The sequence below is a fragment of the Mustela nigripes genome, chromosome 6, assembly GCF_022355385.1.
Source record: "Mustela nigripes isolate SB6536 chromosome 6, MUSNIG.SB6536, whole genome shotgun sequence".
NCBI classification, from domain to species: domain Eukaryota; kingdom Metazoa; phylum Chordata; class Mammalia; order Carnivora; family Mustelidae; genus Mustela; species Mustela nigripes.
The window spans coordinates 68,867,678-68,882,191 of record NC_081562.1 but is presented as its reverse complement, the minus strand read 5'-3'; the positions used below and the strand labels follow the sequence as shown (position 1 = coordinate 68,882,191).

At 37.8% G+C, this 14,514-nt stretch overlaps 1 protein-coding gene across 4 annotated transcripts in view; it reads right to left on the bottom strand.

The window, feature by feature from the left end:
* The window catches only part of KRAS (KRAS proto-oncogene, GTPase), a 39,077-nt gene extending 24,859 nt beyond the window's left edge, over positions 1-14,218 (bottom strand). For 2 of the 4 annotated variants that reach the window (XM_059402781.1, XM_059402778.1), the window contains exons 1-2: positions 14,056-14,139; positions 10,114-10,235 (exon numbers count right to left, since the gene is read on the bottom strand). In XM_059402781.1, coding sequence (XP_059258764.1) covers positions 10,114-10,224 — 111 coding nt within the window. In that variant the 5' untranslated portion in view covers positions 10,225-10,235; positions 14,056-14,139. Of the gene's footprint in view, positions 1-10,113; positions 10,236-14,055 lie in introns of all 4 variants that reach the window. The other 2 variants (XM_059402780.1, XM_059402777.1) reach the window with 2 other exon arrangements.
* Positions 14,219-14,514: the final 296 nt, after the last annotated feature.

Below are 14,514 nucleotides of genomic sequence, written 5' to 3'. Positions count from 1 at the left end.
TAAGAATGTACCAATTTCGTCACCACTCACTAACAATAATTTTATATTTTTTCTTTAAATTTTGTCAACTTATTAAGAATTCTTATTATTTTAATATCCATTTCTTTGAGGACTAGTAATGTTACTTTTTTTACTGTATTTCCACATTTATTCCCATCACCTGGAATTTTCATCTTTTTTTCACTGACCTGTATAATTTTTTAAAGTGTTTTCCACTTTATTAAAACACCTTTAAGGGGGGGGCACCTGTTGGCTCAGTCAGAAAAGCATCTGACTCTTGATCCTGGGGCCATAAGTTCAAGCCTCACATTAGGTTGGAGATTACTAAAAAAGTAAATTAACTGGAAAAAAAACCCCACACCTTTAAGTGTTGTTTTATGTGAAGAAACATATCTGTAGACGCATTAAAGGAATTTGAAAATGAAGACTAAATCATTCAAGATGAGATAAATTTGTTGACCAGGACATCACTTTGTCAATTTTCTTTTACAATTTATAGTAACCAAGTTACTTAAGAATGTTCATCTTTTAACACTCAATTTAGTTTTTCAACTCAGGCAGTGAAACCCTGACGTGGGAAGATACTACAGTAAACAACAAAAAGTTTGTCAGATGCTGTAATAAGCATATTACAAGCATTATCCCATTTAATCTCCATCTTCATGCTGTTGATTCCATCAGATACTCTTGTAAATATGAATAGGACTGCTGAAAATGTCAGCTAAAGTATTATTTGAGGATTTACTTTTGAGATGTTAGGTTTTCTTAATGCATTAAGTGCCAAAAGTACTTTTCATTGTACTGCTAAATATAAATAACACCTATAGGGAAAAATGAGAAACTTTTACTCTCTTAATGCTCAAGTATTTTGTTATTCTTCCAAAAAATTATTTGAATCCATCATAGAATGGTATGTTCCACACTACTGGCTGTAAGCCACCAACGGATGTTGTAGACAGCTAGTTTTCAAAAACAGCTAGAATCATGTATAACAGCCAGGTATGTTAGAATTATAGGAGGAAAGAAACACGGACTTTGGGAGATCTAAACCCAAGCTTATTATTAGTTCATTCCCACGTACTCAGTCCATTCTCCCTTGCATCTTAGGGATACTTACTATACATCTACTAGCTGTTATATACTATGCCAGGAGTTATAAAGTTTCTGACCTCAAAGAACTAGGTCTGGAAGAAGAGATATGGTATACAAATAATTAAAATATAATGAAATAAATGCAACACCACATGCAGGACAAAATACAATGGTAGCTAACAGGAAGGAGAGATCAACTTTGCTTACAGGAGTTCAGAAAGACAGCGAGGAGAGGGCCACTCCTGGCAGTAAGGAGCCAAAAAATGCATAAAAACATGAAGCATATGTTGAGTACATGGAACCAAGAAGTTCAGTAAAACTTTAACTTAGAGGGATTTTAGGTAAGTAGAAGTGAAACCGGACAATCAAGCAGAAGTCAGCTTACGGAGGGTCTTTATGCCACATTAAGGAATTTGGAACTTCATCTTATACTAAATTACCGGAAGATTTTTAAGTAGGAAGGAAACATCAGATTTACCAGATTCACTGTTAGTATTATGAAAAATCACAGAAGGGAGCAGGTTGGAGGCTGCAAGATGAATTAAGAAGCTATTACAAGAAATGACAGAACCTGAAGGCAGCAACAGTAGTAGACAGGGAGAGAACATTAGTTTAGAGAAATAGTTATTGGGTAAAATTGGCAGAACTACTTCATATATTGCTGGTGGGAATGTAAATATTGCAAACACTGTGGAAGAGTCTGAGAGCTGCTCAAGAAGTTAAACATAAAGATACCACACGACTTAGCAATTCTATTTCTAGTTATATACCCAAAAGAATTGAAGATATATGTTCACACAAAAAAGTATACACAAATGTTTACAACAACATTATTCAAAATAGCCCAAAAGAGGAGACAATCTAAATGCCCACGAACTGATTGATAAACTCAGTAAGGTATTATCCATATGACAGAATATTATTTGACCATAAAAAGGAATGAAACATTAAACTATGTGATAGTGAGGATGAACCTTGAAAACATTATCCTACATGGAAGAAGCCAGACACGAGAAGACACAGACTGTAGGATTCCAGTTATATGAAATATGCAGAATAGGCAAATCCGCAGAGACATTACACAGTCATTACCAAGAGCTGGCAAAAGGGACTAGGGAATGACTGCTTATAGGTAAGGGGCTTCTTTTCGAGGTGACAAAAAAATGTTATGGTTATATAACTTCATGGATATACTAAAAATCACTAACTGGATATTTTTAAAGGATGAATTTTATGCTATATGAATTATATCTCAATTTTTTTAATGGTAGTTTACTGATTGGGCATAGGGACAGAAGGGGAAGAGTAGAGGAAAAGATGAGTTCAATTTGGGGTATGTCGAATTCCACGTTTGGATTGTTCTGATGGACATGACCTGGAAGCAGCTTGCTATACAGATCTCATGCTCAGGACCGAAATCTAGGCTAAAGATACACTCCTGAATCTTCAATCTATGGGCAGCCACAGAACTCCTCTTACTTGTGGTGTGAGTGCAGGCAAACTACTTAATGTCTCATGTACTGTAAGGCATTGTTCCTTCAGTGGTAAAAGCTAGTAAATAATACCAGACAAAATTCTGTATACAGGTTAGTATTAAAGACTATGAAAATCCTTTATAAAAGTGCTATAACAAGTTAACCATATGATTTTATATATTACATTGCACATGCCCTTACGGCCCAAAAAGTTTAGGAGCCAGGCCACTGGTTACTATGAACTCTATGGCAACAGTAGTATCCTGTCTTTGTAAGATTATTGAACAACTACCCTTGGACTACTTTTGCAAAATCAATCACCATATTTCAAAATAAACATAATAGCGCTGGACAAGCTCCAGGAAGGAGAGCTAAAGCTCTGAAGATTACAAAGGATCTCTGTTTTAATCAGGCAGCAAGGGTGTTAAAAGAGCTTGTTCTCATGATAGAAGTTTTGATTAAGATATTCATTAATAGTAAAAATAAAGAAAACAAATTTTTTTAAAAAATTTCTTTACTAAATGAAGAATACTTTAAATTACGAGAATGTTGAATCTCAGCCTAAGACTACTTGCAAGTGGGGCACCTGGGTGGCTCAGTTGGTTAAGCATCTGCTTTCAGCTCGGGTCATGGTCCCACAGTCCTGGAATCAGCCCTGCATCTGGCTCCTTGCTTGGTAGGGGGCCTGCTTCTCCCTCTCTCTCTGCCTGTTGCTCCCCCTGGTTGTGCTCGCACGTGTGCGCGCTCTCTCTCTCTCTCTGCCAAATAAATAAATAAAATCTTAAAAAAAAAAAAAAAGACTACTTGCAAGAGATAAAACTGGTTCAAAAATCTGAATAAACTCAAGGAAAATTTGCATAACAGATTTTGAAAATAAAGATATATTAAGCATGCATCTGTAACCACTGAAGTCATGTGGCATTCTGCCATAAATTATCACTTGATGCCAAGGTCAGAATGTGAGGCAGGATCGAGTATAGATCCAATCTTAATAATTACAGATGCCAATAGAATCTTCATGTTTTGCATTATATTTCTCTCAGCTCTTCTTTAATTGGCCAAATACCAAATTCTTTATCCAAGATACCTCTGCACTGTTCAATCGGTTGAGGCTTTAAAAAGGGGGAAGAAAGTAAATATGAAGCAATCAAATGGTAGATAATACGTTAGGGACTTTTCTCCCTCAAAAAAAGAGTATTTAATTTTCCCTCTCAAAACATATATATTTTTTAAAACCAAAAACTCATTTTTGTTTTTTTTAAAACCAAAAAACTCATTTTTAAAAACCCAAAACTACAGAGAATGAGTCTGACTGAACTACCATATTTTATGTACATATTCACAGTTTTTATATAAAAGAATTACACTCTACACAATGTACTATGATGCAGCTTCACTTCACAATGGGTATTGTTCAATGTTAGTACAGATAGATCAACCTAATCTTTTTGACAAGTATATAATTTGTACAGATATACTATAATTTACTTTACCCACTGGTAGCCATGTGGATTATTTCCATTTTCAAAAATCATAAACAACACTGCAAGAAACATTCCTATGTATTACATATCTTAAACACTTATCCAATGGAATCTTTGGGATAAATTCCTAGAAGTAAAATTACTTGGTCAAAGAACATGCAGTTTACATTTTGATACATATTGCCAAACTGAACTCCAGAAATTCTCTAAGAAGGTACACTTCCACTACCTCATAAAGAGTATACTTGCCTACATACCCCTCCCAGCCAGCACCCCTATCATTATAATCTTAGCCAGTATTAAAGTGCAAGTCTTTACTGTTTTGAACTTGCATTTCTGTATTACTGAGGTATCTTTTATATGTTTGTATGTCACCTGTTTTATTTTTAATGGATAGGTTGTCTATTTATATCCTTAGCCTCTTTTTATTTCATTTGAATGTTTGCTTTTTTCTAACATATATGAGAGCTTCCTGATGAATATATGATATAAATACTTTCCCCAAGTTTCCCTGTATTTTTGTTAATAATGTCTTAATTTTCATGTACCCGAAGAGCTCAATCTTTTCCTAGGTGTTTTCCTAAGTGGTTTATGAATATTTTGAAAATGGAAAGGATCTCTACTTTTGTCAGTGGAGAAAAATGTTTAATCCCAATTCCACAAATATGGAAGCTAACCTAATGTTAATTCACTTAATCTGTATTACTTAAGATAATACTTCAAGAACCAGGATTGAAGACTGACATCATTTTATTTCAACAGCTGTCTGATATTTAACAATGAAATGTATACAAGGTAGAACTAGGGTTTCCACCATGGGAGAAAAAGATAATGGAGGATGGTGAGGAAGAAGAAATTCATGATTTTTAAATAAAATATATTTCTCAGTTTTGTCCATTGAAAAGGGTCTAAAAGCAGGGACACCCCATCAGCAATAAGCATATCTAACATTTAGGTCTCTTTTTTTTTAAGTAATCATACCCACTGAGGCAGTCAGGCACCCCTCTAACATCTGGGTCTTAATTTCTAAATACCATTACCATTCCCCACTAAAAGGAAATGGGACTCCTTGGACAAATGGCTGAATCCCAGGTGAAGATAGGGAAAGTACAATATGAACCTGGAACACACTGTGCCACAGAATAAGAAAGAGCTCAGAATCAGATGAAGACAGGTCAAAATACAGAGGCTAGTTTGAAAGGGATTCACTGGCCATATCAAAAACAAATCTGAGGGGCTCCTGGGTGGCTCAGTGGGTTAAGCCGCTGCCTTTGGCTCAGATCATGATCTCTGGGTCCTGGGATCAAGCCCCATGTCAGGCTCTCTGTTCAGCAGGGAGCCTGCTTTCCCCTCTCTCTCGGCCTACTTGTGATCTCTCTCTGTCAAATAAATAAATAAAATCTTAAAAAAAAAAAGTATTAAAAAAAAACAGAATCTTTACAGATGCTAAATCATAAAAACATTTTTTCCTTTCACTTATTTCCACCACCAACTTTCATTTCTATGTTTGTAAAGCTTTGTATTTATAAAAATCCAAGTAAGACTAAAACATGTTGGATAATTTTTAACGTTCAGGTCTAAATAAGCACTTATTATTATTAAGTACATACTTACTTTTATATTGACCTAAATACAGGGCCTGAATTTTGTGTTACTTTATTCTAAAAATCAGGTGTTCACAACTATTCTACAGTACTATATAAAAAAATCTACACAATGTTAACTGTCACAATTTGCCACTTTCCCATAGGCCCTTTCCTAACACCCCATGTAGCACATCAGAAAGCTTTGAGCTCTATAGCATAGCTCCTGTGTACATGTTAAGAAATTCAGAGTCAGAGTGTCACTTTTTATTTCTCAAAGTAATCTCAGTCAGGGTTAACAACAGAGCCACCCTATTTTCTCCTTCACTGCCACATTTCCTTTCTTAGTTAAAAATATTCACCTACCTATTTAATTAGTTAGGCCTAACTAGCCCACACAGGAATCTTAATATAAGCAGAGAATAAAACTGACACTTCAGGTTTTAAAAATTACATAAAATCAGACTTTTAAATAAAACTTACACATTTATAAATTTATTATACCCACAATTTAAATAGGAAAACACCCAAACATGGTATTTCATTATTTATTATAAAAGCAAATAAATTGACCAGTAGAGGGCACTCACTTGAAGGTGGGGGGGAGGGGGTAGAGCTGGCCAAAGCCTTAAGAAATGCATTTAAAAATTACTGTGTACCTTATTTTAAAAACAATGTTTTAACAGAAGGCTAGAATAAGCTCATATAACATATTATTAGTTTAGAAAAGGTAAAGTTTAAATCTGTGCTGTGTTAGAGTATCTGGGATAAACCTTATTCAGAGACTTGAAGTTGACAGAGATGTTTAAAGCTTTATATAACACAGAAGAGGGTCTCAGCCTCAGCACTACTGCCATTTGAGGCCATCTCATTGGTTGTGGGAGTAGTCCTGTGTACTGTGGGCAGTTTAACAGCATCTCTGCCTCCACAGATGCCAGTAGCAGACTCCCTTTAGAAGCTGTAACAACCAAAAATATCTCTAGATATTACTAAATGTCCCCTGGGAAACAAAGCCACCGACCCCTCATTGATAACTACTGGTACATAAGCATAAAACCAGAAAAATAATGGCTTTCAACATTATACAATGCTTTTCTCACCCCATTCTTCAAGACTTAATATTACAAATGTTCTAGCTATTACACCTTATTCAGCAAGTAAAATAAATTCCATAATTAACATGAAAAAGTAAAAAGATAGAGAAACTGATAAATCTTGAATAATACTCCACAGCTCAGAGCAATAAAGATGGAGCAAATCAATCCAATCAAGAATCCATCATCCTTACTGAGTAGGAAACTCACTGAAGAAGGGCATAATACTTAGACTGAATTATAAGTGTCACATTAACAGAAGTATGCAAATGTCAATGGAGTGGAGCCTGAAAAAAAAAATACATCTTTCTGTATCTATTTTTACTAGCATATTAAATCTAGTAGATACACAATATCTATTTCCTAATCGATCAGATGATCACTCTGATCTCCATGTCTGTAACTACTTACATTTTTTTAAAACAAGATTTTTCTCCTTCTGCCAAATTTTATGTTGGAAAACACATTTCAGAGAATGTGTTTTAATAACAAGTGATCTCTAAACTATAAAAGTATATATTATTTCTAGTCTGGTTTAGTGCTTGGAGATTACTTTGACTTTTTAATATTCTTGCACCACAAACAACATACTTCATTATCTCTGGAACTCTTTGGTGAACTTCACAAAAGATAAAAGTAAAATGCTCCAAAACAGAAGTTGATTATCATGTGCACAGCCTCAAATATAAGCATGCGCTATCTATGCATCACACCTGTTTAATTTTATATCATATTTCTGCCATTAAGATGCCACTGGAGAGGAAGGGAAGTTCGAATTTTGGTATATCGATAAATCTGAATCAGCTTCCATTATTAAATTTCTTCCTAGCTTAAAGATTAATTTCTCATTTCTAAAGTTGTATATACAAGGTGGAAATTCCCCTTAACTTGGTCTCAGAAAACTTAAAAGTCCACTATTTACTAGCTAAGTATTCTCAAGTTATAACCTCTCAGAGACCATTTTTATCCATAAAATGAAAGAAAAAATGACCACCTTCCTTATCTATCTCCTAGGTAAATTTTTATCAATTCTAAACCACTATAGAAATGATATTCTTTAATTTTTAAAAAAATGCCTTCCCATTTGTTTTAGTGCAGGAAAACTGATAAGAATTCCAAATGTGCAGCCTATGTGCTCCCTCATTTTCTTTTTTTTTTTTTTTTTTTTGCTCCCTCATTTTCTCTCTGACCTACATTACTCACCAATCAAAACCTAATAGCAATAGTGATACCCCACATCTCCTTTTTAAACTCTTTATAAAAACATCAAGTCAACATTTTTGCTTAACCACTGTTTACTTAAAATAAGCTACTAAATTATCTTGTCTTTCTTGTAGTTTAACTACACCATGAATTTAATGTGTCAGCTCCCTAAGACTCACTGTAATTTGGAAGACAAGAGATGATCTCTGACAGCTTTTCCCAGATGGCTGCACTAGTGAGGGAATGTCTAAGTTTCAAAGTTCACAGGTAACTGATGCTTTCCCCAGAGTCAAGTCTTCTGGCAGAAATCATAATCAGGGCTAGGGGTTTGAATTTATAAAGTTTTTCTCCCTTCACTCAAAATAAAGGATTAACTTTTGGCTTTATTTTAGACCCACACTGTACTTTAGCAAGTTAGACAGAAAGACTTCCTAACATGTTTGATCACATTATCTCCTATAGCACACAGGAAACCAAGTGAAATGGAATCCCTGGGACTTTCAAAGAAACGGAGAGTACTTCTGCTAAAATCACCTTCCAAAATCCCAAGAAAACTTCCGTGTTTACCTGAATTCTATTAAAACTTCCTTTTACTTCTGATTTAAATGGATTATGCCAAGTAACCTTGGTTTTCAAATTGGGTGAATTATTTAATCCTCCTCAAAGGGGGAAAAAAAAACCCATCATATAGCACTGAACTGCCTTGCCAAGAGAAAATATACAAGATTATTGTACAGGTGGTCCACTTCAGTTAGACTCTTCCCCTTTACTCATGCCAAATAAAAGCTGGCTAGGTTTAAATCAAATCTTTGCAAATAAGTGTTATTTCTTTTCTTTCCTGCAGTACCAAAATATTTGATATTTCCTTATGAAGCTGTTTGCTCAATCCTCAAAGTTCTAATTGCATAAATATCTTGCCATGGCCACCAGTGCCCTCAGAATCTACCACAATGCAGTCAAAGTGTTCTTGAAAACATCATACAGCATTGTCCCTTAACAGGGCATCTTAACCTGTTTTAGATTCCACAAGGAGAGACTCAGAGAAAGTTCTGGGAAATTTTTCAGAGCTGATTTAAAAAAATGATATGATCTGCAGATCCAAAAAATAAAAACTAAGGGATTAGGACTGCTTAACCTGGGGTAACGAAGTCTAAGAAATAATCTAACAACATAAGTCTATTTCAGTGACAGGTGCTGTATTTATTTCTATCTCCACCGACGTTACAGTTAATATGGATATTCAGATTATGTATAAAATACATTCATAATTACATTCTGGAAGTGAGTTAACAAGGACAGTGAGGTGCCATCCCCTCCTGCAGGTCTTTAGGATTAAATAAATCCTTATCTGCTTGAGATAATTTAAGTACAGTGCTGTCAGAAGGCAGCAGAAAGTATTATGTGACCACTCAAGGTCTCTCGCAGGCCTTTATTCTATCATTTTGCTGTTGGCCTTTACTTTGGCCATTCTTTATGAAATTAAAGTTTAAAAATTATTCATTAATCAATCTGTAATAAAAGAAATTCTAACATTTGAGTAAATTAAAAGAGGACTGCAAAGCAAAGGTAAGGATTGATAGTGGTACCATTATATACCACCTGATATAGATAGAGATTAAAATACACAAAGAATGAGATTTTAAAATGTATCAAGTAGCTGTAGGTTCTCCCCTACTTCAATGTGAAAATAAAATAGGAAATTGCTACTAATTAAATGTTTAAAAAAAAAAACAAACCAATCACCAAATGATTATATTTTACTGGTACAATTCAATTCTAACTTATGAATGTGACAGTAAAATAGCAAATAAGCAAGCAACATTATTAACCATAAGACCATTTTCTTAAATGACTGTCTAGATAAGATGTGAATTTACATTTTTACCCTCTCACAAAACTCTGAAATACACTTACAATCAAAAAACACATATACTAACACAGAACGAATGTTATACATCTTAATACTCTAGTGAGAATAAGGGCTATCCGTATCTCTAGTTGCATATATAACTTCAGAATAAAGCCAAGGGACCCAAGTACATTTCAGAGAACTTAGTAATATCATTTTCAGTATAACTGCTTGTAAAGGGTAGTCGTAAAAAATGATCAGAGAAACCTCCTTTTTGTACCCAAAGAAAGGGCCTGCACAAATCAATATGCATAATATTAAAATAAAATTTACCTCTATTGTAGGATCATACTCATCCACAAAGTGATTCTGAATTAGCTGTATCGTCAAGGCACTCTTGCCTACGCCACCAGCTCCAACTACCACAAGTTTATATTCAGTCATTTTCAGCAGGCCTTATAATAAAAATAATGAAAATGTGACTAAATTAGAACATGTGGTTAATATAAATTAGAACATGAAATTAATATAACCCACTCTATCAAAACCTTTTAACACAAATTCACCTTTACACAAAAAAATTATTCCAAAATGCTTTGCAAAATTCAGTGATGAAAACTTCAGTTGACTATAGACGAGTATTGTAATGAACATTTCGTTTATGAACTCCCCCATCAACGTTTGAGAAAAACGCATTCAGAGTACAAAATTCTTTTATCGTATATTCAGGTTGGTCTATCTGAACAGCCAGTCTGGGGCTCTGTAGAAGTTAATGGCTCTCAGAGGAACATGCCATGACTTCACTCAGTACAAGTGTCTATACCCTGTGGACACACCCACACAAAACTTGTTGACAGCTACCTCTACAGTATTCCTAGTTGACTCTGGCCCCTAAGAGTTACAAGTGGATATGCTGAGTGCCTTTGTCAGGGCCAACAGCTACAGAAAACTTTTTAAAAGCATCATCACAGTAGTTCTCCTGCAGTTAACAAGAGTCAGATGGGGGTGAAGAGAAGACTGTCAGATAAAGCTGAACTATGTAGTGGAGAAATAAAAACCAAGACACCAAAGCAGATTTGATAACATTTCAATCTGTAAAATATCTGCTGGGGAAAATAATGGTGTATAAAAACTAAGAGAATTTTAAGAATTTTGAACTATTCAGTATGGATGATTTCATCATCTGTCACACTATGTAATCCTATGTTAGTGCTGAAAAAAACACTTTGCACCAAAAAAAATTTAATTATATAAAATTTAAAGATATGCACTGCTTTTAATGAGAGGGATTTCGAAAAGCTGTAAGTGAATACTTCTCAGTGACTTACTCTCTGCTTCTTGTACAGTCTCTCAACAACTGCAATAAATACTGGCAACTTGTAAGGTTGACTGCTCAAGACAGAAAATATTTTTTAATCAGCTGTTTCAAATGTTTAATCACTTTATTAGTGATTTTTTAAAATTTGACCTTCTTTCCCCCAATAACCACATTACTAAAAATAAGGACAGAACTGCACAAAGAATGGCATCAAGTACACAATAATTACAGGATAAGTTATTCTAAATTAATGAATGTGCAAATATAAACACTACAGTGCATGCAATATCCTATTAACTGAAGACCAAGAATCCAAATAGCATCCTCCCCACCCCAAAGAAAGGTAATATGGTTTTCCAAATGATAATATACTAACCCTTACCTCCTTACACTATTCCTGAGTCTTCTCACAAAGAACAGGCTAGACAACTGTCCTATCAAAGACTATTACATTACAGCCCCCTGGCCTATTCTGTGCCACCTAGCCCTATTTGCCAGGCCACCTTGGGAGCCTCTCCAAGCATGTATCTTATCCTGATCGCTCCCACTTTTTATTCCAAATAGAGGCCATAGGAAATGGGGAACAATGAGGAGAATCACACCAAAATGTACTCTGGCTCCCTGCCTATCCCAGCCCCTAAAACAATTTGTGGAGCCTAGAACAGTAGTTATCAAACTATGGTCCAGGAATCCAGCAGCATTCCTGGGGGGTCCAAGAGGCCAAAATCAATAATACTAATAATAGCATTACTACAGCAATGTTATTTACCCTTTCCAATCTTATTTGTTAATAAGTGTAGAGTTTTCCAGATGTGATCACAATAGAGTGAACACAGAAGCAGATATGCAGATGTCTTCTATTAAGCAATACAGTTAAAGAGATAAGCAAAAATGTGAAACAAAGCCACTATTCTCACTAATTTTTGTTTTGAAAAACAAGTTTTCATAAAAATGCTATTATGTTTTCAAGTAATAGGCTTATTTCTATTTTTAAATGAATTAATCAATTTTTTAAATTCTCAGTTTTAATTTGTATTATGGTACCTACTGACATACCCCATATAGGGGTGGGTCTTCAGTAATTTTCAAGAGTGTAAGATGTCCTTGCAACTATAAAGTTTGCTAGCCTAAGAGATACTGTGGACAGATAGGAGATTACAGCTTAACTGTGTGAGTTCTGAGACACACACACCTTCTGGTCTACCTGTTTATGCAGCTGTTGTTTCTGGGAAAAAAAAAAAAAAAAAAAAAATCCCTGAATTGGATTTTATAAACCAACTAACATTTAAATCCACTGAAGAGAAGTGGGTTCCCAAGGAGTCTTACTGAAGATCATAGACCAGAAAGAGCTCCCTCACCCAAAGCTAAAATAGCTATGGAGGGGTAAAGTGGGACTAGAACCCAACATTCTGTTAAGGGAAGAAGAAAAACCACTTTTCTCATGAAACTGAATTATCCTCTCATCTATGGTCTCTTGAAATCAGGTATGCCTGTCCATGGCTACAGTATCAAAGTAAATAATAATGGCATCAACCATATTTGATATCTATAGTCTATCTCATGGTGGAGTCAGCATTTTGGACCTTAGTCACCTAAGAGTGACATCACTCATATGGTTGATTCTGAGATGATGATTGTGAACAGAATTTCTCCCTTTGTAATTTCTTTGTAATTTTTTTACATTACAAACATAACATGAATATTGTAAGAACATGCTTTTCTGTTTTAACCCTTATTTTGATAAATGTCAAAATTTAAGAAGGCTAGCTTAGGACTTCAGCTAAAGCATGCACATGCTTAGGAGTATTTCAGGCAGTTGGCTGGAAGACTGCTACAATTAACTCCTCTTGCTAGTCAGTTTGAAAAAAAAATGTTTAAATGCTATTTAGGAGTACTGTAATAACTCTTGGGATGGGAGGGTCAAATTTGTAAGGATAAAGGTAACAGACAAGAGATAGGGGAAAGGACAAGAACAGGCAAATTAAACTTTAAGTACAATTTTAGCTATTGCTGTCTACACTCAACTTGCAAGGAAAAAGCCCTGCTTCTGCTCTGCGGGTTTTCGGTGTGTTTTAACTTGACAAAGCAAAACAGACCTTCTGGGATTAACTTTTTCCTTTTCACTAAGTCACAGGCTTTACGTTGTAGGGTGTTGGCCACCTGTTCTTCCACCACCATCTCTACCTCCACCTCCTCCTTTGTGGCCACAGCAATGTCACAGCCCATACATGGGGGAGGGGAGCAGTCAGGAACTCGGCTGCAGATGCATTTTTTCCAAACACAATAACCACAAACAGTGGTCTCTAAGCACTTTCCTAGCCTCTTCCACAACGTGACCTCTCCTATTACTCGTATACCCCCCTACACACTGAAAAGGACCACTACCCGTCCAGTTGCGCTCGAGGGAGAAGTTTATACCTTCGTCCTAGGGATGCTAGATGCAGCAGAGAAGGCAGTAACCGAGGCAGCCGAGGGCTGGGAAGGGAGGAAGAGGTGCAGGAGCGAAGGGAGAGAGAGAAGAGAGAGAGAGAGAGAGAGAGGACGAGGGGGAGGGGAGATCGGAGCGCATCGGGAGTAACCTCCACCGCACCCGACCGCCCCGAGGGGCAGCCCGCCCAGCCCGCGAGTTTCTCCCCGGCCGCCTCCAGCCGAGGCTCTCGGGGAGGAGGAAGGAAGGGGTTCCCCGTCCAGGAAGCAGCACTAGCGGCGGCCGCCTCTAGCCTCACCCTCCCCAGCCCCGCACCGCCCATTCCTCATTCCCCTCGTCGCCGCGTCCCCGCGCCTCCCCCTGCAGACACCCCCACCCGGTCCGCTCTCCCGCAGGGGCTCAGCGCCCGCACCCCCTCCCCGCCCCTCCGGGGACCCCTAATTCATTCAGTCGCCGCCGGCCCCGCCCGGCGCCGGCGAGGAGGGTCGGGACCGGGGCAGGGGCCCAGGAGGGGTGGTCCGCTCCGTACCTCTCTCCCGCACCTGGGAGCCGCCGAGCCTCTGGCCCCCGCCGCCGCCTTCAGTGCCTGCGCCGCGCTCGCTCCCAGTCCGAAATGGCGGGGGCCGGGAGTACTGGCCGGGCAGCCGCCACCGCCGCCGCCGCCACCGCCGCCGCCGCTGTGCCTCCGCCGCCGCGGCCGCCGCCTAGGGAAATCGAGCTCCGAGCACACTGATGAGTTCGGGGCCGGGCGGCCGCAGAGGGCAGAGCTATCGATGCGCGCGGCGCTCGATTCCTCTCCAGACCGGCGTGCGGGGAGGGAGCGGCTGAGGGTGGTGTGGGAAGAGGGAAGAGAGCGAGCCTGCGAGCGCCGCCGGGGAGAAGAAGGGGGCCGGGCCGAGCCGGCGGAGGAGGCGCGGGGGCCGGGCTGGCTGGGGAACCGGGTGGCGGGCAGAGTGGGGGAGCCGGGCCGGCGGAGCGGGAGGGGGTG